The 22340-nt window shown below is 41.2% G+C and overlaps 1 protein-coding gene across 2 annotated transcripts in view; it reads left to right on the top strand.

Moving 5' to 3' along the window:
• Nucleotides 1-22340, top strand: part of EIF2AK4 (eukaryotic translation initiation factor 2 alpha kinase 4) — a 113264-nt gene that overhangs the window by 87335 nt on the left and 3589 nt on the right. Inside the window, exons 28-36 of one of the 2 annotated variants that reach the window (XM_021940415.2) lie at nt 4586-4756; nt 5192-5326; nt 7172-7279; nt 8942-9070; nt 10852-10938; nt 15961-16073; nt 19405-19463; nt 20345-20442; nt 22176-22244. In XM_021940415.2, the coding sequence (XP_021796107.1) occupies nt 4586-4756; nt 5192-5326; nt 7172-7279; nt 8942-9070; nt 10852-10938; nt 15961-16073; nt 19405-19463; nt 20345-20442; nt 22176-22244 (969 nt within the window). Of the gene's footprint in view, nt 1-4585; nt 4757-5191; nt 5327-7171; nt 7280-8941; nt 9071-10851; nt 10939-15960; nt 16074-19287; nt 19340-19404; nt 19464-20344; nt 20443-22175; nt 22245-22340 lie in introns of those variants that run through there. The other variant, XM_021940416.2, reaches the window with a different exon arrangement.

Raw genomic sequence — 22340 nt, 5'->3', positions numbered from 1 at the left:
GTCCTCTTTTGAATTAGATTATACGGGACTAGAAGGAGGCACAGAATTCTGCAAATTCATCTGGGGAGCTACCCTTCCCCTACCTCCATGTCTTCTAACTCCTCAGAGTTGAAATAAAGCTCTTGCTTTTCTGGTACGTCTCTTAATCTTAAAATCTTACATTTGATCCCATCATCAGTAAGGGAGATCTTATGGAGTAAACAGTTTGGTCATATTCTCTCCATAGGCATCAGATTGATCCCAGATCTTTGGTACAGTAACCCACACTTAATTGAGTAGCTGAACAACAGAAGACAACAGGGATTTTGTACATTTTCCTGAATATTTAAGTAAGAAAAGTTTTTTTTTTAAATTTCCCAGAACCCTTCTAGCCTCTTGTCTGACACTCAATTATATGATCTTGTGTTGATCAGCAAAATTCACATATGGGATAGATTAAAATATGATTGTACATAGGGAAGACAGAGTCACTCAATCTTTCGGACACCTACAGTGTGACAGGCACAGTGGCAGGGATACAAAGAGGAGTCCAAAGACTGCATTCAGTTCTTAGTTCATATTGGCCTTTAAAAAGCCACAAGGGGATATGCGCAGCACGTATCTGCCCTCAACTCTGTAAAACAACTTTCAAAGGGCACACAGAAACCACAGTTCAAAGAAATCACCCCTTTGCAGGTAGGGAAACTAAACCAGATGCATAGCACTAGGAGTTCTGAAAATTGAGCCAGGTTAAATCTTAAATATTTAATATTGGGGGAGATAGTAATGATATGCAAAGTAACCCAACAGCTAAATATCCAAATATGAAGAACAATATACAGTATTTACATATAATCTGAACATGTACACAGCACACACCTATGTGCAGAAATAGTCCCATGTATAAATAGCACAGAGAATCTGCACAAGACTACCCAGTTCAATGATTCTACACCCAAAGTTTCCAACCCAAAAGGTTAATTGAACTAAAGTCACATTTCAGAACGTCTTTTTTTTTTTTTTTTAAAGAAAGTCTTATAAATATACATTTGGATGTAATAACCACATTGGTTGTTCACATGTCAACTTTTCTTCCTGTTTAATCTCTAACCACTGGTTATTTGATGATGCTAAGCATTAATTAGACATGTGTTTGATTCATTTAAAAACAGAAAAATAGTATCTAATAAAGGCATTTGGTACTTTGATTATTTTGAAATGTACTGTAAGGGTATTAGGAAGGGGAGTAGAAATATTGCCAAAGAGTTTCACATATCTGACCCAGTCCTCTTATTTCACAAATGAGACACCTGAGGCCCAAAGAGATGTTGTGATTTGTCCTGAGTCACATGGAGTTAGTTGATGATAGGGTGAGGATCAAAATCTGGAGACACTGACTTCAGTGCTTCTGATAGTTTATTATTGGGGTAATTTAATGTTCAAATTTATAGAGAAGAAATCATTTTTATTTTCTTAAAAAATATTTTAAATACATGATTTTAAATTTAATGGTTTTTTTTTTTTTGAGATAGGGTCTTGCACTGTCACACAGGCTGAATTATAGTGGCACAATCATAGTTCACTGTAACCTCAAGCTCTTGGGCTCAAGAGATCTTTCTGCCTCAGCCTCCCAGTTAATTTTTTTTTTCTTTTTTATAGAGGGATTGCAGGCATGAGCCATTGAACCCGGCCAAAATTTTTATCTTTAATATAGTAAGCAGATTTGTATTAGTCTGTTCTCACACTGCTAATAAAGATATATCCAAGAGTGGGTAATTTATAAAGGGAAGAGGTTTAATGGACTCCCAGTTCCACATGGCTGGGGAGACCTCACAATCATGGTGGAAGGCAAGGAGGAGCAAGTCATGTCTTATATGAATAGCAGAAGGCAAAGAGAGAGAACTTGTGCAGGGGAACTCCTCTTTATAAAACCATCAGATCTCATGAGACTTATTCACTATCACAAGACCAGCATGGGAAAGACCCACCCCCATGATTCAATTACCTCCCACTGGGTCCCTCCCGTGACACAAGGGAATTGTGGGAGCTACAGTTCAAGGTGAAATTTGGATGGGGACACAGCCAAATCATATCATTCCACCCATGGCCCCTCCCAAATTTCATGTCCTCACATTTCAAAACCAATCATGCCTTCCTGACAGTCCCCAAAAGTCTTAACTCATTTCAGCATTAACTCAGAAGTCCACAGTCCAAAGTCTTATCTGAGACAAGGCAAGTCCCTTCTGCCTATGAGCCTGTAAACTCAAAAACAAGTTAGTTACTTCCTGAATACAATGAGGGTACAGGCATTGGATAAATACACCCATTCCAAATGGGAGAAATTGGCCAAAACAAAGGGGCTAAAGGTCCCACGCAGGTACAGAATCCAGCGGGACAGTCAAATCTTAGCGCTCCAAAATGGTCTCGTTTGACTCCATGTGTCACATACAGGTGACGCTGATGCCAGGGGTAGGCCGAGGTTCTCCATAAGGGCCCCACCCCTGCAGCAAACTTCTGCCTGGGCATCCAAGCATTTCCATACATCCTCTGAAATCTAGGTGGAGGTTCCAAACCTCAATTCTTGTTTTCTGTGCACCTGCAGGCTCAACACCACATGGAAGCTGCCAAGGCTTGGGGCTTGCAACCTCTGAAGCAGCAGTCTGAGCTGTACCTTGGCCCCTTTTAGCCATAGGTGGAGCAGCTTAGACACAGGGCACCAAGTCCCTAAGCTACAGAGAGCAGGGGGACCCTGGGCCCAGCCCATGAAACCATTTTTTCCTCCTAGGCCTCCAGGCCTGTGATGGGAGGGCCTGCCATGAAGACCTCTGACATGCGCTGGAGACATTTTCCCCGTTGTTTTGGTGATTAACATTTGGCTCCTTGTTACTTATGCAAATTTCTGCAGCTGGCTTGAATTTCTCAGAAAATGGGGTTTTCTATCTCATCATCAGGCTGCAAATTTTTTGAACTTATATGGTCTGTTTTCCTTTTAAAATTGAAAGCTCTTAACAGCACCCAAGTCACCTCTTGATGCTTTGTTGCTTAGAAATTTTTTCCGCCAGATACCCAAAATCATCTCCCTCAAGTTTAAAATTCCACAAATCTCTAGGGCAGGGGCAAAATGCTGCCAGTCTCTTTGCTAAAACATAGCAAGAATCACCTTTACTTCAGTTCCTAACAAGTTCCTCGTCTCCATCTAAGACCACCTCAGCCTGGATTTCATTGACCATATCATTATCAGCATTTTGGTCAAAGCCATTCAACAAGTCTCTGGGAAGTTCCAGACTTTCCCACATTTTCCTGTCTTCTTCTGAGCCCTCCAAACTGTTCCAACCAGTTCCAAAGTCACTTCCATATTTTTGGGTATCTTTACAGCAGTGCCCTACTCTACCAGTACCAATTCACTGTATTAGTCTGCTCTTGTGCTGCTAATAAAGACATACACGAGACTGGGTAATTTATAAAGGAAAGAGGTTTAATGGACTCACAGTTCCATGTGGCTTAGGAGGGCTCACAATCATGGTGGAGAGCAAGGAGGAACAAGTCATGTCTTACATGGTTGGCAGCAGGCAAAGAGAGAGAACTTGTGCAGGGAGATTCCTCTTTATAAAGCCATCAACTCTTGTGAGACTTATTCACTATCATGAGACTATCATGGGAGGGACCTGCCCACATGATTCAATTACCTCCCACTGGATCCCTCCCATGACACATGGGAATTGTGGGAGCTACAATCAAGATGAGATTTGGGTAGGGACACAGCAAAACCATATCAAGATTATAGGAGGCTTTAACATTTTTTGGATTTTTTAAAAATTTAAGTGATTTATGATTAACTCTAAGATTAAGCTATGTCAAGCTTAGCCTTCATTCAGCCCTTAGTTTTCATGTGCCAATTTATGGATGAACTAGGTTCTACTTGCCTACAGTCTTAAAATGGCTATAATTTTGTTTCTTAATAATTTCTACTTTAGCTGCTGTGAGTTTTCTTTCTGGCTTCATGACTATGGTTGTTTCCTGCACTGCCCTCTTCTTGGGCAGTCAATGAGTACAGCTGGTGAGAGCCAGGATCTGGCATCCAGGTGGGAGGAGAAGGAAGGGGGGAGGATCAGGAGGCTGCCCACAGGAGAAGACATCTCAAGGTTGCAAATAGGAAGGATTCAAGCCAAGGAAGGGAATTTCTAGCTAATTCTGAATTAAAACAAGTCAGACTCTGCCTCCTTGTCCCCCCATGTGTATGCCTGCGGTAACAGGAACTCATGAGAATGAGAAAGGTAAAGAGGAAAAATACTGGCCTGAAAATAGATAATGGAAGCTCTGCTAGTGCCAGGGTCTACTTTGCTGAGTCAGCATTAAGTGTGAGTAAATGTATCTGAATAAAAGTGAACTGTGAGTATGTGTCTAAAGCATTCCCACAAGATGCTTTCAAGTTGTTGGAAGAGGATAATCCTTAGTCAGGATTGTAGCAAAGGCTAAAATAGTCTTTGACCACAAAGATAATCGTATGGTCCCATGTGCTCCCACTCCTGCAGGTGCACACAGTCGGTGCAAAGGGAGTCTTCCCCTGCCATGGATGGGCAGCTAACTGTGCCCCTTTGCTTTCCAGCTGTGTCGACTCTACAAGTTTATTGAACAGAAGGGAGATTTGCAAGATCTAATGCCAACAATCAATTCATTAATAAAACAGAAAACAGGTATTGCGCAGTTGGTGAAGTATGGCTTAAAAGACCTAGAGGAGGTTGTTGGACTGTTGAAGAAACTCGGCATCAAGTTACAGGTTTGGGAACAGTTTGATACTGGCAGTACAAATGTGTAGCATTACTAATAGCACAGGGAGGAAATGTGTTTCATTTCACTAATGCTAGTTAGTGTTTTATTTTTCCAGAAAAACTGCTTTCTGTGTTTTGGAGCATTTGATATTTAGTAATAATTTTGGCTTACATCAGGATTTCTTTGCAAGTGCCACTGTTCCTATCATGAAGCAGTTCTTACTGTGTTAGCCTCAGAGAGGTGGTTATTCTTAAAGAGAAGAGAATTTATTTTACATGTCAGGCTATTGTTAAACAGACTTTGTGCTAGATCTTACTAAATATTTTGTTTATGCTAAATAGATTGTTCTGATGCTATTGATGGGAAACACCGTTTTCAGCATTATATTCCACATGCTAACTTTCAAACCCTTGACACATTTGTATGGCATCTCTCTTTATAGGTCTTGATTAATTTGGGCTTGGTTTACAAGGTGCAGCAGCACAATGGAATCATCTTCCAGTTTGTGGCATTCATCAAACGAAGGCAAAGGGCTGTACCTGAAATCCTCGCAGCTGGAGGCAGATATGACCTGCTGGTGAGGGCTTGCCCTTTATTTATTTGTTCTGACTTAATTTTATTTCTTCTCAACTTGTTATTTTGAAATTTTCAAACTAACACCAAAAATTTGAACCAGTATTATCATTGGATACTTCTATTAATATATCTTTCATCTAGGAATAGAAATATAACGTGAACCACATTTGTAGTTGTTTAAACTTAAAAAAAATTATATTATTTTGCAGGATAGTTGCAAAGATAGTATAGAGAGGTCTCATGTACCATTTACTCTGTATGTGTGTGTGTGTGTGTGTGTATTTATTTATTTATTTTTGTTTATTTATTTTTTGGAGACAGGGCCTTGCTCTGTCACCCTGGCTGGAGTGCAGTGGCATAATCTTGGCTCACTGCAGCCTCAACCTCCCTGGGCTCAAACGATTCTCTCACCTTAGCCTCCCAAGTAGCTGAGACTACAGGCATGCACCACCACACCCAGCTAATTTTTTGTATTTTCAGTACAGACAGGGTTTTGTGGTGTTGCCCAGGCTGGTCTCAAACTCCTGAGCTCAAGCAATCCACCCGCCTCAGCCTCTCAGAGTGCTGGGATTACAGGCGTGAGCCACCGCACTGCCCCTTGCATAAGCATAGTAAAATATCAAAACCAGAAAATTGACATTTGTACAATGTATGTGCATCATTCTTTTCCATTTTACCATGTGTACATTCCCATAACAACCACCATAATCAAGGTACAGAACTATTCTATCACCACAAAGATTTATGGGTATCAACATCTTATCAATTCAAATGAAATGTAGAAACTTTACCTCCCTGTATGTCTCTTTACCTCATGCCCCATTTATAATATAATTGTCTTAAATATTTCTTCTAATACATTGAGATCCACATCAAACAGTGTTAAATTTTTTTACTTTACTGTTAAATATAATTAGAAAACTCAAGGGGAGAAGAAAGTCTGTTGTATTTACCCCAAATTTCTGGTTTGTGATGAGAAATTTGCTGTTATTTGAATTACTTTTCCCCTATAGGGAAGGTATTTCTGACTTGATGCTTTAAAGATTCTTTTCTTTGTCTTTAGTTTCAAGTTAAATTATGATGTGTCTTGGCATGAGTTTCTTTGGATTTATCCTGTTAAGGGTTTGCTTAGCTTCTTAAATCTATAGGTGTATGTCTTTCGTGAATTTGGGGATTTCTTCAGGCGTTATTTCTTTGAATTTTTTTTTCAGTCTCACCCTCTGTTTTCTCTCCTTCTATGACCCCAGTGACGTGAATGTCCTTGAGGTTATGGGACATTTTTGTCCAGGCTGATCTCACACTCCTGGCTGCAAGCAATCCTCCTGCCTTGGCCTTTTAAAGCAGTGGGATTAGGGGTGTGAGCCACCACACCTGACCTGGAATTTTAACTATTTAGTAACATTAAGCAAAAAGAGACAAGTGGTATCAATTTTATAATATATTTTATTAAACCTAGTATATCCAAAATATTATTTCAACATGTCCTCAAATTTCTAAAACTTATTAACAAGGATTTTACATTTGTTTCAAAGTCTTTGCAGCCAGTACGTGTTTTACATGTACAGCATGTGTCAATTTGGATTAGCTGTATTTCAAATGCTCAGTGGTCACTTGTGACTAGTGGCTGCCATATTGAACAGTTCAGAGTTAGATGTAACATTTGTTAATATTTTTCTAAATTTGCATGTGTGCTTGCTTCTCGCTTTTACTACACACACATATTTCTTTTCGTTGAACTCTTTGATGATGAGCTGCTGACAGAGCACTCACTCTTTAATCATTGTTTTCCCCGTAATCACATTTTCTTTGCTATTTCATAACCGTAACTGTTTATGTCTCTCCACAGATTCCCCAGTTTAGAGGGCCACAAGCTCTGGGGCCAGTTCCCACTGCCATTGGGGTCAGCATAGCTATAGACAAGATATCTGCTGCTGTCCTCAACATGGAGGAACCTGTAAGTCTGGCTTGGCTTCCCAGCATACTTCGAGGTGTCTTTCTTTTCTAAAAGTACGATTTGCCTTTTGCAGTCATTTACATGGGGCTTCAGATGTGAAAGCTATAGACCCAGGGTTTTGAAACTTACCTTTAATATGGTAGACAAGCCTAAGACTTGATGTCAGTCCCTGCATTTCAGTCCTTATCATCTGTTTTCTAGCTGGGTGACCTTAGACCAGGGGTCCCCAACTCCCGGGCGGCAGACTAGTACCCATCTGGGTTAGGAACCTGTTAGGAACTGGGCTGCACAGCAGGAGGTGAGCAGCGGGCTAGTAAACATTACCACCTGAGCTCCACCTCCTGTCAGATCAGTGGTGGCATTAGAGTCTACAGGAGCATGAACCTTGTTGTGAACTGTGCATGCAAGGGATCTAGACTGGACGCTCCTTATGAGAATCTAACTAATGCCTGATGATCCAAGGTGGAATAGTTTCATTCCAAAACCATCTCCTCCCCACCCCCGCACCATCCATGGAAAAATTTTCTTCCGTGAAACCAGTCCCTGGTGCCAAAAAGGTTAAAGACTTCTGCCTTAGACAATTAATTCATCCTTCCCTAGCCTCACTTTCCTTATCTGTAATGTACCATATAAATGTGAGATGTTGTAGTTATTGACAGGCTCTTATCAAAATTTCTTATTCAGGCCAGGCATGGTGGCTCATGCCTATAATCCCAGCACTTTGGAAGGGCAAAGCAGGCAGATCGCTTGAGCCCAGGAGTTCAAGACTAGCCTGGGCAACATAGCAAAACCTCATCTCTACCAAAAAATACAAAAATTAGCCAGGCGTGGTTAATTAGCTATGCACCTGTAGTTCCAGCTACTCAGGAGGCTGAGATGGGACAATCGCTTGAACCCAGGACGGGGAGGTTGTAGTGAGATGAAATCATGCCACTTGCACTCTAGCTTTGGCAACAGAGCCAGACCCTGTCAAAAAAAAAAAAAAATCCTGCTGTGGTCTGCAAAGCTAGAAATAGCTTTCTTCCCCCCTTATATTTCAGGCAAGATTAGTTTTCCCAGAGAAAAATAGTATTTTCCTAAATGGCTCAAGGTAGTTGAAATAATTTCTGTCTTGAAAGACTAATATAACATTTTTTTTTACTATGGCTGAGCATGGTGGCTCATGCCTGTAATCCCAGTTGTATCCCAATAAGGCCAAGGCAGGTGGATCACTTGAGGCCAGAAGTTTGAGACCAGCCTGGCCAACAAGGCAGAACATCATCCCTACTAAAAATATTTAAAAAAAAAAATTTTGACCAGGCATGGTGGTGCATGCCTGTAATCCCAGCCACTCTGGAGGCTGAGGCAGGAGACGTGCTTAAACCCAGGAGGCAGAGGTTACAGTGAGCTGAGATCGTGCCACTGTATGCCAGCCTGGGCCACAGAGCGAGACTCTGTCTCAGAAAAAAAAAGAAAAAGTTTTTTGACTGTGTCTTTTTTTTTTTTTTTTTTTTTTTTTAAACAATGTTGTTTTGAAGCCAGGCCTTCGGCACGCTGCGTTTCTGTACAGGATTTCAGGAATGCCCATCCTCCCAAGAATGCTGCCTCCTCTCCTGATGCTGGTTTCACTTCCATGCCTGCAGTCTTGCTCCTCTAACTGTAACCATTCTGTTTCTGATCCAGGTTACAATAGGCTCTTGTGACCTCCTGGTTGTAAGTGTTGGCCAGATGTCCATGTCCAGGGCCATCAACCTAACCCAGAAACTCTGGACAGCAGGCATCACAGCAGAAATCATGTACGACTGGTCGCAGGTAATGGGACAAAAGGCACCTGTGAGTGAAGTGCGAACAGCTATGGCTCTCATGGCAAATATCCTCTGCACCTTTAGACTGTCAGACTCTGTTTATCTCTGTAATTCGAGTCGTCTCCTGTGTTAGTTTCTGATTGCTGCAGTAACCAATTACCACAAACTTACTGGCTTAAACACCTATTTATCTTACATTTCTGGAAGTCAGAAATCCAAAAGCACTTTCACTGGGTTAAATTCAACAGGGCTGGCTCCTCTGGAAGCTCTAGGGGAGAATCTGTGTCCTTGCCTTTTCCAGCTCCTAGAGGCATCCTGCATTCCTTGGCTCATGGCTTCTTCCTCCATCATCACACTCAACAATGAAGCACCTCCTTCCTCGCTGACCTGTGCTTCTGTTCTTACTGTCCAGCTCTCTCATATATGCACCCTGTGATTACACTGAGCCCACCCAGATAATCCTGGTTGATCACTCACAGATTCTAGGAATGAGGATATGGACACCTTTGCAGGGCTGTACACCAGCCTACCACACTTGTGAAGGCACTCGGTGCTTAGTGTGTTTTGAGCTCTGTATCCTGAGACCCCCCACAGCATGCAGGCCTGACACTTGCCATGGGTATGGAGGTGTGGAAAGTGGCACCCAGGACACATGCCTGCCCTTTGGAATGGGGGGTGTAAGCAGATCATAGAAGAGGTATACTTCCAGGAGATCATCCAGGTTGTACCCACATTCGCCCACACTAAAGGTGCCCCAGAGCATGGCGATGACCAGGGACACAGACCCACCACCCTCCCACCTGCTCTGTTTACATCACCTGCCGGGAGGCTTCTGAAGCTGCTGCTCTTTACTTGTGTGTGTTTGTGTGTGTGTGTGTGTGTGTGTGTGTTGTATCAAAATTCATATCAGAAGTGTACTGAGCAACAATTTTTTTTTTTTTTGAGACGAAGTCTCGCTCTGTCGCCCAGGCTGGAGTGCAGTGGCCGGATCTCAGCTCACTGCAAGCTCCGCCTCCCGGGTTTACGCCATTCTCCTGCCTCAGCCTCCCGAGTAGCTGGGACTACAGGCGCCCGCCACCTCGCCCAGCTAATTTTTTGTATTTTTAGTAGAGACAAGGTTTCACTGTGTTAGCCAGGATGGTCTCGATCTCCTGACCTCGAGATCCGCCCTTCTTGGCCTCCCAAAGTGCTGGGATTACAGGCTTGAGCCACCGCGCCCGGCCTTGAGCAACAATTTTTAATCATTTGACAGAACAGTGTCCTCTTCTACTTGTTCACTTGTTTCATAAATCATTAGAGAAGTGTTCTGTCCTGCAGTAAAATCCAAGCCTAGTGGTCAGTGACCTCAGTCCTGTACAGTGGCATCCCGCAGGCTTCTCTGCCCTGTCCTGGTTTGTTTCTTCAATTCTGCTTTTCACCTTCCCTTATTTCCTTCGTTTCCTTCATTTTCCTCAGAGGCTTTTTCAGTGTGTGTGTGTGTGTGTGTGTTGTGTTGTATAATTTGGGGCATCTTTTATTAAGTCTTGAATCTTTTGAAAACCTCTTACTATTGATTGATTATTCATGGCCCCTTAGAACAATCATGAAGGTAAGGAAGGCAAGAGAGGCCTTGTTCCTCCCTTGAATTCTGTATGCTTCTTCCTTAATATTTCTATCTCCCTGAAGTCAGCACATTTAGTAATTCACATTGAGAATATAATTGGAAACAGTATTTTCATTCTCCTTAATTACTTAAAGCTGTTCCAGGTGCTCTGTGTTTATTTTCTACACTATGTTTGTTTGTTTCAGTCCCAAGAGGAATTACAAGAGTACTGCAGACATCATGAAATCACCTATGTGGCCCTTGTCTCGGATAAAGAAGGAAGCCATGTCAAGGTAAAGACGCCAGAGATTTTTTTTTTTTTAATACTTTAAGTTCTAGGGTGCATGTGCACAATGTGCAGGTTTGTTACATATGTATACATGTGCCATGTTGGTGTGCTGCACCCATTAACTCGTCATTTGCATTAGGTGTATCTCCTAATGCTATCCCTCCCTGCTCCCCCCACCCCACAATAGACCCCAGTGTGTGATGTTCCCCTTCCTGTGTCCAAGTGATCTTGTTGTTCAGTTCCCACCTATGAGTGAGAACATGTGGTGTTTGGTTTTCTGTCCTTGTGATAGTTTGCTGAGAATGATGGTTTCCAGCTGCATCCATGTCCCTGCAAAGGACATGAACTCATCCTTTTTTATGGCTACATAGTATTCCATGGTGTATATGTGCCACATTTGCTTAATCCAATCTGTCATTGATGGACATTTGGGTTGATTCCAAGTCTTTGCTATTGTGAATAGTGCCACAATAAACATACATGTGCATGTGTCTTTATAGCAGCATGATTTATAATCCTTTGGGTATATCCCCAGTAATGGGATGGCTGGGTCAAATGGTATTTCTAGTTCTAGATCCTTGAGGAATCGCCACACTGTCTTCCACAATGGTTGAACTAGTTTACTGTCCCACCAACAGTGTAAAAGCGTTCCTATTTCTCCACATCCTCTCCAGCACCTTTTGTTTCCTGACTTTTTAATGATTGCCATTCTAACTGGTGTGAGATGGTATCTCGTGGTTTTGATTTGCATTTCTCTGATGGCGAGTGATGATGAGCATTTTTTCATGTGTGATCCCTTCCTTACTCCTTATACAAAAATTAATTCAAGATGGATTAGAGACTTAAATGTTAGACCTAAAACCATAAAAACCCTAGAAGAAAACCTAGGCAGTACCATTCAGGACATAGCCATGGGCAAGGACTTCATGTCTAAAACACCAAAAGCAATGGCAACAAAAGCCAAAATTGACAAATGGGGTCTAATTAAACTAAAGAGCTTCTGCACAGCAAAAGAAACTACCATCAGAGTGAGCAGGCAACCTACAGAATGGGAGAAAATGTTTGCAATCTACTAATCTAACAAAGGGTAGGTTCTAACAAACCTAACAAAAACCTAACAAAGGGTAGAATCTAACAAAGGGTAGGTTCTATCCAGAACCTACAAAGAACTCAAACAAATTTACAAGAAAAAAACAAACAACCCCATCAAAAAGTGGGCAAAGGATATGAACAGACACTTCTCAAAAGAAGACATTTATGCAGCCAACAGATGCCAGAGATTTTTTACAATTCAGTAGTCAGGTGTTACCTGTGGAACACTTGCCTTCACACTGAGGCCCCGGGCCGTGTAGGTGGCTGGAAATCCATTCCCTCTGCTCTCCCTTTCCATTGTTGGGTTTCTTACTGAGGAAAATGTGTATAAAATAAGAAAGAGAGTCCACCTTCATTAAAGCTTTAAAAAGCAAAACAAACAAAAAAACTGGCTGTGGTTTTTTCCTACTTTTCTTCTCTTGTTCTCTTTTTCCATCTAAGAAAATAAGAATAAGTAAAGTTGATTTCTGCTGATAGGCATATCCTCTCACTGCTTTGTAACCAGTTTTACTTTTTTGTACTCAACTAAAAGTGTTCCTAAATATACCACCTCTTAACGTTTATTTCTAATTATTTTTAAACGGAAAAAAAACTTTCTTAAAAATATTTTTCTCTTCTAATGTTTTTGTTTGGTTTTGATATCAGGGTAATGCAGGCCTGATAAAATGAGATAGAGAGCATTCTCTCCTCTTCTGTTTTCTGTAAGATATTGTATACAATTGATATTAGAAGTCCAACCTCAAATATTTCTACATAGAGAGCTATTCTGGTCACCTCTTTCTTCTAGAGGCAGCTTTGGTTTTGGTAGTTTATATCTTTCCCAGAACTTTTCCATTTCATCTGAGTTTTCAAATATTTCCCTGTTATTGTTTCACTGTCTCCAGGATCTGCAGCGTTGCTCTCTCCTTCAGACCTGATACGGGTAATTTGTGTCTTCCCTCTTTTTTGTCTAATCAGCCTGGCTAGAGATTGATCAATTTTGTCTTTCCAAGAACCAGCTTGTGGTGTCATTGGTTTTTCTGAGTTTTTATTTGCTCGTGTGTTTTCTCTTTTATTCATCTCCACTCTTACCCATTACTATTTTCTTCCTTTTGCTCATTTTGGATTTAGTTGATTCATTTTTTAGTTTTTTCAGGTAGAACTTTAGAGGAGGAATTGACAGACTACAACTTGGACCAAATTCAGCCTGTAGCCTACTTTTATAGGTCTGTGAACTCAAAGTTTTTACATTCTTTGTTAAAAAGCAACAACAAACAAAGGAGAGTGTGTGACTCAAACTATGTATGGCCTGCAAAGCTTAAAATATTTCCTATCTGGTCCTTTACAGAAAAAAATTCAAAGCTTTGTTATTATACATATTTAGGATTTTATATCTTCTTGATGAATTGTCTTCATCATTATAAAATATTCCTTATCCCTGCTAATATTTTTTGTTCTGAAATCTTTTGGTTAGTGTTTATATCACTACCTTTCTCCATCCTTTTATTTTTTTTTTTTTTTTTTTTTTTTTTTTTTTTTTTTTTTTGAGACTGAGTCTGGCTCTGTCGCCCAGGCTGGAGTGCGGTGGCCGGATCTCAGCTCACCGCAAGCTCCGCCTCCCGGGTTTACGCCATTCTCCTGCCTCAGCCTCCCAAGTAGCTGGGACCACAGGCGCCCGCCACTTCGCCCGGCTAGTTTTTTGTATTTTTTAGTAGAGACGGGGTTTCACCGTGTTAGCCAGGATGGTCTCAATCTCCTGACCTCGTGATCCACCCGTCTCGGCCTCCCAAAGTGCTGGGATTACAGGCTTGAGCCACCGCGCCCGGCCCATCCTTTTATTTTTAACCTGTCTTTTTTTTTTTTAAAGAGATGGGGTCTCATCGTGTTGCCCAGGCTGGCCTTGAACTCCTGGGTTCAAGTGATCTTCTCACCTCAGCCTCCAGCTGGGATACAGGTGTGTGCCACTGCACCAGGCTAACTTAGCTATCTTTATATTTAAAGTGAGTTTCTTATACACAGTCACTAGATTGACTTTTCTTCTTTTCTTTTTTTCTTTTTTTTTTTTTGAGACGGAGTCTCGCTGTGTTGCCCAGGCTGGAGTGCAGTGGCGCAATCTCGGCTCACTGCAACCTCCACCTCCTAGGTTCAAGCGATTCTCCTACCTCAGCCTCCTGAGTAGCTGGGTTTATAGGCACATACCACCACACCCGGCTAATTTTTGTATTTTTAGTAGAAACAGGGTTTCACCATGTTGGTCAAACTGGTCTCAAACTCCTGACCTCATGATCCACCCACCTTGGGATTGTTGGGATTACAGGCGTGAGCCACCGTGCCCAGCCTCCTTTTTTTTGTTTTGTTTTTTAGTTTTTTTGTTTTTTTGTTTTTTCTAACTCTGAGAATCCTGGCTCCTTTTTTTTCTTTTTTTTTTCTTTTTTAAGACAGGGTCTCACTCTGTCACCCATGTTGTAGTGCAGTGGCATGATCTTGGCTCACTGCAACCTGTCTCCCAGGACCAAGTCAAGTGATCCTCCCACCTCAGCCTCCTGAGTAGCTGGGACTACAGGCACGCACCACCGTGACTAGCTCATTTTTGTATTTTTAGTAGAGACAAGGTCTTCCCATGTTGCCTAGGCTGGTCTTGAATTCCTGGCCTCAAGGGACCTGCTCACCTTGGCCTCCCAAAGTGCTGGGATTACAGGTGTGAGCCACTGCGCCCAGCCAGTAGCAACATTTTCATATTTCAAAAGCAAGATATCACTTCATTTATCCATTCAGCCGACACATTTTAAGCATTCACAATGTAGAAGGGATTGAACTTGGGGCCATTGAAGATATAGAAACATTTAAGCCATAGCTCCTGCTGTCAAGGATTCTGTAATCTGGTAAGGAACTTGAGACATTTGTGCGTGATTATGAGCTCAAAAATACTAAATGCCATGAGAGTCCTACAGATAAATTTCTCCGAAGGTCCCTCAGGCTAGGAGACTACATAAGAGGAAGCAGTGAAGTCTGTAGGGGGGTGCTGGGATTTATCCTACCCTCAAGAATTCATAGGATATAGATAGGTCCCGGAAGGGCCTTTTAAGAAGAGGGAACTGCAAAGGAGATGGTAGTTCTTTCAGTAGTTGTCCCAAAGATAGAGGCAGGCCGGCAGAGAACCATTCTGGTACAACCCTGAATAGTCTATTTTTGGTGAGACAGATGGATCAGAAGCAGAAAATGGTTATAGCTACATCATGGAGAGCCCAAATACCAACCAAAAAATCTGGTTTTTTATATTTAGCAGTTATTGGGGAGGCCCCGAATGTTTTGAACAGGAGACATCCAAGCTGTGTTTGAGAAAAATTAATCTGCAGGGATGCGTAGCATGGAATAGAGTGAGGGAGAGACTGAAGACAGTGGAAGGAGTATAAAGAATACTAGCCTAGGCCAAGGTTGGATGCTGGCCAGGGGAGTGAAGATAAAGGGATAGATGCATAAAAGTGGGATGACAGGACTTGGGTTTAGAAAGGAGAGGGAGGAGTGGTAGATAAAGCTGAGATCTCAGAAACCTTGGTGGCTGACCAGATTTAAAGGGGAAGATGTTAATGAATCACATGAAATGAGAGCCCATTCATCTTGGCCTTAAGAAAAAAAAATTCTATCATCTATGATAAACTAGTCCAGACCAGGGTTTCTCAACAGCAGCGCTGTTCACATTTTGGGCCAAATAATTCTCTGTTTTAGGGGGCTGTCCTGTGCGTTAGCAGCATCCCTGACCGCTACCCACTACATGCCAGTTGCACTGTCCAAAAATGTCACCAGACATTGCTAAATGTCCCCTGGGGAGCAAAATTGACCCTGGTTAAGAACCACTGACCCAAACTGTTGATTTAGTAGTCTTACTGTGGTGCTCTGAGCTACTCTTCTGGGTTCAGAAACCTCCAAATGATAGATCTGTTTCATTCTTTTGAAGGTTAAGTCTTTCGAGAAGGAAAGGCAGACAGAGAAGCGTGTGCTGGAGACTGAACTTGTGGACCATGTACTGCAGAAACTGAGGACTAAAGTCAGTGATGAAAGGAATGGCAGGTAACTTAGGAAACAACAGCCGAGAAAACTGACTTCAATTACCTATATGGAAACTACATAAATTTATTTTAAAAGTCAATTTGAGCCAGGTGCTGTGGCTCCTATCTGTAATCCCAGCACTTTGGGAGGCCAAATTTGGGGAATCACTTGAGGCCAGGAATGCAAGACCAGCCTGAGCAACATACCAAGACCCCGTTTCTAAAAAAAAATTATTTTTTGCTTAGCTGGGCGTGGTGGTGCATGCCTATAGTCCCAGCTACTCAGGAGATCGGTGGGAGGATTGCTTGAGCCCAGGAGGTCAAGGCTGCAGTGAGCCATGTTCATACCACTGCACTCCAGCCTGGGTGACAGAGAAAGACCCTGTCTCAAAAAAACAAAAAGAAAGAAATCAATTTGATCCTTTTGAGAAACAAAGATAGGTCAGGATTACTTTTAATGAGCCATTCTGTTGTTAATAACTCAATAGCAGTTTAATTGTATGACCATCTTATTGTATGATAAGACTAATCATAGCTTACATTCAACTTTTGTTCTTCATAACATTTCCAAGAATATTTTATCATTTTGAAAAGCCTCAGGAGCCAAAATCTATCTGTCATTATCTTATTCAGTCTGCTAATCAGTGAATTTCAATAATATTTTGTCCATGTACTTTGAAAGGTGTAATGTTCTGGGAAAAGATCTCACTTCCTCATGATGGGAGTATCAACCATCTGGGTAGGAATTTGGCAAAGTAAATTAAAAGCCTTAAAACTAAATATTTTTTAAAAATCGACCCAGCAATTCTACTTTCAGGAATTTATAGTAAAAATTATTTTAAAGACATCTATCAAGGCTCATTTATAACAGCAGTTCTCCAACTTTTTGGTCTTAGAACCCCTTTACACCCTTAAAAATTATTTGAGGATCCCCAAGAACTTTTGTTTTTGTGAGTTATATCTATAAATATTAAAACATAAACATTTAAAAACTATTTATTCATTTAAAAAAACAGGCCGGGCGCGGTGGCTCAAGCCTGTAATCCCAGCACTTTGGGAGGCCGAGGCGGGTGGATCACGAGGTCAGGAGATCGAGACTATCCTGGCTAACATGGTGAAACCCCGTCTCTACTAAAAATACAAAAAACTAGCCGGGCGTGGTGGCGGGCGCCTGTAGTCTCAGCTACTTGGGAGGCTGAGGCGGGAGAATGGCGTGAACCCAGGAGGCGGAGCTTGCAGTGAGCCGAGATCACGCCACTGCACTCCAGCCTGGGAGCACAGCGAGACTCCGTCTCAAAAAAAAATAAAAATAAAAATAAAAATAAAAAATAAAAAATAAAAAAACAATAACCCCATTACATGCTAACCTATTTCTATTGAAAAACAACTGTGTTTTCCAAAACAAAATTAATTTAGTAAGGAAAATGGCATTGTTTAAAATATTTGCAAATCTTTTTAGTGCACTGTTTTACATTTTTGTAATCTATTTTAATGCTTTAGTAGAAAAAACAATTCTCATATCTGTTTATGTATTCAATCTGTTGTGATAGCACAAATCATATAGTGTCTGGAAAACTCCATTGCACATTTGTGAGAGGATGAGAGTGAAAAGGCAATTAATATTTTAGGATTATTATGAAAATAGTTTTGACCTTGCAAGACCCCTTGAAAGGATATGAGGGACCTTCAAGAGTCTCTAGACCACACTTGGAGAACATAATTTCAAAATATTCATTGGCAGAAGATTGTTTGAATTATGATAATTTGGTGAAATATTGTGTAGTCTTTATGATGATTCTACCAAAGCTGAGTTCATTGACATGGAAGGATGTCCACAAATAGGATGTATAATATAATGCCATTTTGTTTTAAACAAAATATACAACCTGTACATAAAAAAAAGTCTAGAAGAATGTACCAAATTTTTAACTGTAGTTTTGGTTAGTGGGGTCACAAGGGATATGAAATTACTTTGTTAAGCTTTCTTTATTTTGCAACTCTTTTTTCTCTTTTTTTTTTTTTTTTTTTTTGAGACAGAGTCTCACTCTTGCCCAGGCTGAAGCGCAGTGGTGTGAGCATGACTCACTTATAGCCTCAACCTCCCAGGCTCAGGTGATCCTCCCTTCTTGGCCTCCTGAGTAGCTGTGACCATAGTCACGTGCCACCTTGCCCAGCTAATTTTTTAAAATTATTTGTAAAGACAGGATCTCCCTGTGTTGCCCAGGCTGGTCTCCAACTCCTGGGCTCAAGCAATACTCCCGCCTAGAGCAATTCTTATATATATGCTCATTATCAGAAAATACAACACTGTAATTTTTTTGGCTTATATCAGCGATTCTCAACCAACAATGATTTTGCTTCCCAGGGGACATCTGGCAATATATGGAGACATTTTTGGTTGTCATAACTGGGGAGTTCTACTGCTATCTAGGAAAGGCCAGGGATACTGTGAAAACATCCTAAAGGATACAGGACTAATACCCCCCAACAAAGAATTTTCTGGCCTAAAATTTCAGTAGTACCAAGATTAAGAATTCCTGGCTTATAGAAAACAAACCTTGCTCTGTTCTTCTCATGCCCCCACCCCTTCTTATTTGCACCTAGCCTTAATAAATTCCCCATTAGGTGTTTCTGAGGGAACATAATGTTCTTGAAATCACCAGTATTGGAATTATAGATCTAAATCAAAGACAGAGGTTTAGAAAAGAAACCAAGAAATAGCCAAGTAGTGAGTATGGGGGAACATTTCCAGGACATTTAAAAGGCTACATGGGATTTAGTGTTAGCAGGGAAAGGTTCAGAGTTTTTCCTCCACGCAAATGATTATTTCCCTGCTTTCCCAAGATAGAGTGCTGTTGTCTCTCTCAAAGGCTATAAATTAATTCACAGCATTTGAAAGAACATCCATTCACAGCTTTTTCAAGAATATCCTTATTTGCCAAATGTTCTCCTGTGGGTGGTTGCCAAGGCTGCTGCCATAATGAAGGTGGAGCTGCTGTTGCTCGTGTTTCCTTGTATTATGAGGGGGGCGGAAAGAACAGCCATTATATTTCATTGAAATCAGCTTCTTGTGTGGATCCAGGATTTCAAGCCCAGCTGAATAAATCAGAATGTTTTCTTTAGGCATTTGTTAACTTAAAAAGACATCCTTTATAATTTTTTACTTGCTCTTGACCAAAGCATAACTAAATGCAAATTTTTTGTTTTTGTGTTTCCACCCACTAATAACCAAGAAGAAGATGTTTTTATATTTAATGGAAAAGTGACTCACTATACATGTAGTTCACTGTAAGTTATGTGTTGCTTGTGCCTTATTGACTGTTCTTTAATTGTTTTTGTTTGCTTGTTTTTAGAGAAGCTTCCGATAATCTTGCAGTGCAAAATCTGAAGGGGTCATTTTCTAATGCTTCAGGTATAATTACTAATTATAATCTGAACATAATGATGCTTATATGTTTGCTCTAAGCACTTATTACTGTGGCTAACTGCTTGTGACATTGGAAATCTATTTTTAAAATAACATATACACAATAAATTGTACCACGTGAGATTCATCCCTATGCTTTGAAATCCACATCCTAGAAAATGATAAAACAACTGGAATTTAGCCGACTCTTCTACTCTTATTTTTACAAGTGATTTAATCTTCCTTTTACTCAATTTATTGTACAAGTGATATGTGGATAATTTTCCTGGAGATTTTCCTCATACAGAGGATTGAAGGAAGTATTTTGAAATCCCTTGAAGAAAGACACTATACACATTTTGTTTTCATGAAAGCCAAGAGGGCACAGTGGTGATAGTTATGCCTTTACTTTCATCACCTCTAGCAACCTTACTGAAAAAGAAGGGTTCCAGTTAAGGCCATGAGAAGACATATTTGGCTTTTAACAGAATTGAGTCTTTCCCATTCATTTCTGTTAGCACTAACTTTGTGTTGCCATCAGATTTCCAATTCTTGCAGGAATTTAAAGAAGTTTTAGGATTTGGCGATATTCAGCTTGATTTTCTTAGGCCCCTGAGGTTTTGATGACTCATGTTGCCTCCCTGCCCCTTCCACCACCCCTCAATCCCTGCCTGAGGAGAGATGCATCAAAACTGCTGGGTGTTGGGGTTCTGGGCGCCTCACCTATCCGGTGCAGATGGTTGCAGGGATGGAAAACACAGCCCAGCTATGATCTAGCCCTTAGAATCACCACAGGATGTCTACTAATAAACTCTGCCATCTCTCTGTAGTATGTTGTAGAAAGTGGGACCAGATAAGGCCGTAAATTCTGAAACTCTCTGTCTCAGGTTTGTTTGAAATCCATGGAGCAACAGTGGTTCCCATCGTGAGTGTGCTAGCCCCAGAGAAGCTGTCAGCCAGCACTAGGAGGCGGTATGAAACTCAGGTACACTGGGTCAGGGTGTCTTTGGCTTTCTAATATGAGTTACAGAAGAGAAAAACAATAACAGGAAAGGAAAATAAGAAACATGGAATTTCTTGGAAATATTTTTTCCAAAAAAAAAATTTTTTTCTTCCAACTTCCCTAACTGGGTGGCTTCTGAAAGCATTATCAATACAAAGCATCTCTCTGGCTCCAGAATTCCCATCTGTCCTCCAGAGAGGGGCCATTGTGCCCTGTGGGCACCTTGAAGCAGCTGTTGTCAGAGTTATTGCACCTAAACGAAAACTATCTAATCTGGCTCTAAAGGTAATTGAGGTTTGTTTGTGCTCTAAACAGCAAAGTAGAAGAGGCCGATGACAAGACTTAAGGCAGGTTTCTCATTCCATACATGGTTTCGGCATTTGCTATATGCCTAATGGTGTGCTAAGAGCTGTGTAAAATGTAGAAGACATTAACATGGCCCCAGTCCTCAAAAGAGTTTATAACTTAGAAGCATATGCATTATGTAGAGAATAATAAAAGAAAATAAACATAGGCCAAGTGCGGTGGCTTATGCCTGTAATCCCAGCACTTTGGGAGGCTGAGGAGGGCGGATCACTTGAGGTCAGGAGTTCGAGACCAGCCTGGCCAACATGGTGAAACCCTCTCTACTAAAAATACAAAACTTAGCCGAGCGTGGTGGCAAATGGCTGTAATCCCAGCCACTCAGGAGGCTGAGGCAGGAGAATCGCTTGAACTGGGGAAGCAGAGATTGCAGTGAGCCGAGATCACGCCACTACACTTCAGCCTGGGCAACAGAGCTAGGCTTTGTCTCAAAATAAAATAAAATAACTATAGTAGAACTCTGAGTTAAATGTATAGAATAAGAATGTTAGAGTATGCTGTGGACATATGTGAAAGAGTGAGTGTTAAAAGCGCAGTCAATTTTAGAAATGTAATCAGACTGAAATACAAAGATCAGGTACTTTATTTTTGTAAGCTCTTCTAGCTGTTTCTCAGGATTTGGGTGGAAACCTATTTTTCCCATCTTCCTACTGCCTTCATCACCTACCAAGTTTCAGTTCTCATGCCATGTCCTCATTGCTGCCACCTCTCCCTTTTTCCCAGTTTAGCTTCATACTATCATCTCTCTGTGTGCACTGTTTCACTGCACTGAGCCTTTACAAGGCATCATTTCAAAATTATGAAGAGATAATTGACAAGGATTATTAAACAGATGGTCAAGATAAGTCATAAAAACCTCATTTCCTCTGAGATCGTATTGCTAGACACCCCTTTCTGAATGGATTAAGAGCAAATCTTTTCTTTTTTTGAGACAGTCTCACTCTGTCACTCAGGCCGGAGTGCAGTAGCGCAGTATCAGCTCATCACAACCTTTGCCTCCCATGTTCAAATGATTCTCCTGCCTCAGCCTCCCGAGTAGCTAGTATATTATAAGCGCCCGCCACCATGCCCAGCTAATTTTTGTATTTGCAGTAGGGACAGGGTTTCGCCAAGTTGGCCAGGCTGGTCTCCAACTCCTGACCTCAGGTGATCCCCCAGCCTTGGCCTCCCAAAGTGCTGGGATTACTGGCATTAGCCACCACACCCAGCCAAGGGCAAACCTTTAGACACCATTTGGAATCCTTTCTAGGCTTTGGTGTGTTACCCTGTGATTGTGTCCTGGGATAGGAAATAAGATGGCAAGAAAGATGGCTTGGTTTAACATGTTCTGAATTCCATTTTCTTATTATTAGGTACAAACTCGACTTCAGACCTCCCTTGCCAACTTACATCAGAAAAGCAGTGAAATTGAAATTCTGGCTGTAAGTGGCTTTCTTTCATATTTTGAAGGTGGCTTCTTTCCGTCCATACTGTCAAAGTAGTTGCCTCAGGGTTCAGAGCTTTTCTGCTCAGTGTCA

This window comes from Papio anubis, chromosome 7 (assembly GCF_008728515.1).
Source record: "Papio anubis isolate 15944 chromosome 7, Panubis1.0, whole genome shotgun sequence".
NCBI lineage: Eukaryota > Metazoa > Chordata > Mammalia > Primates > Cercopithecidae > Papio > Papio anubis.
This window is presented reverse-complemented; position numbering and strand designations above follow the sequence as displayed.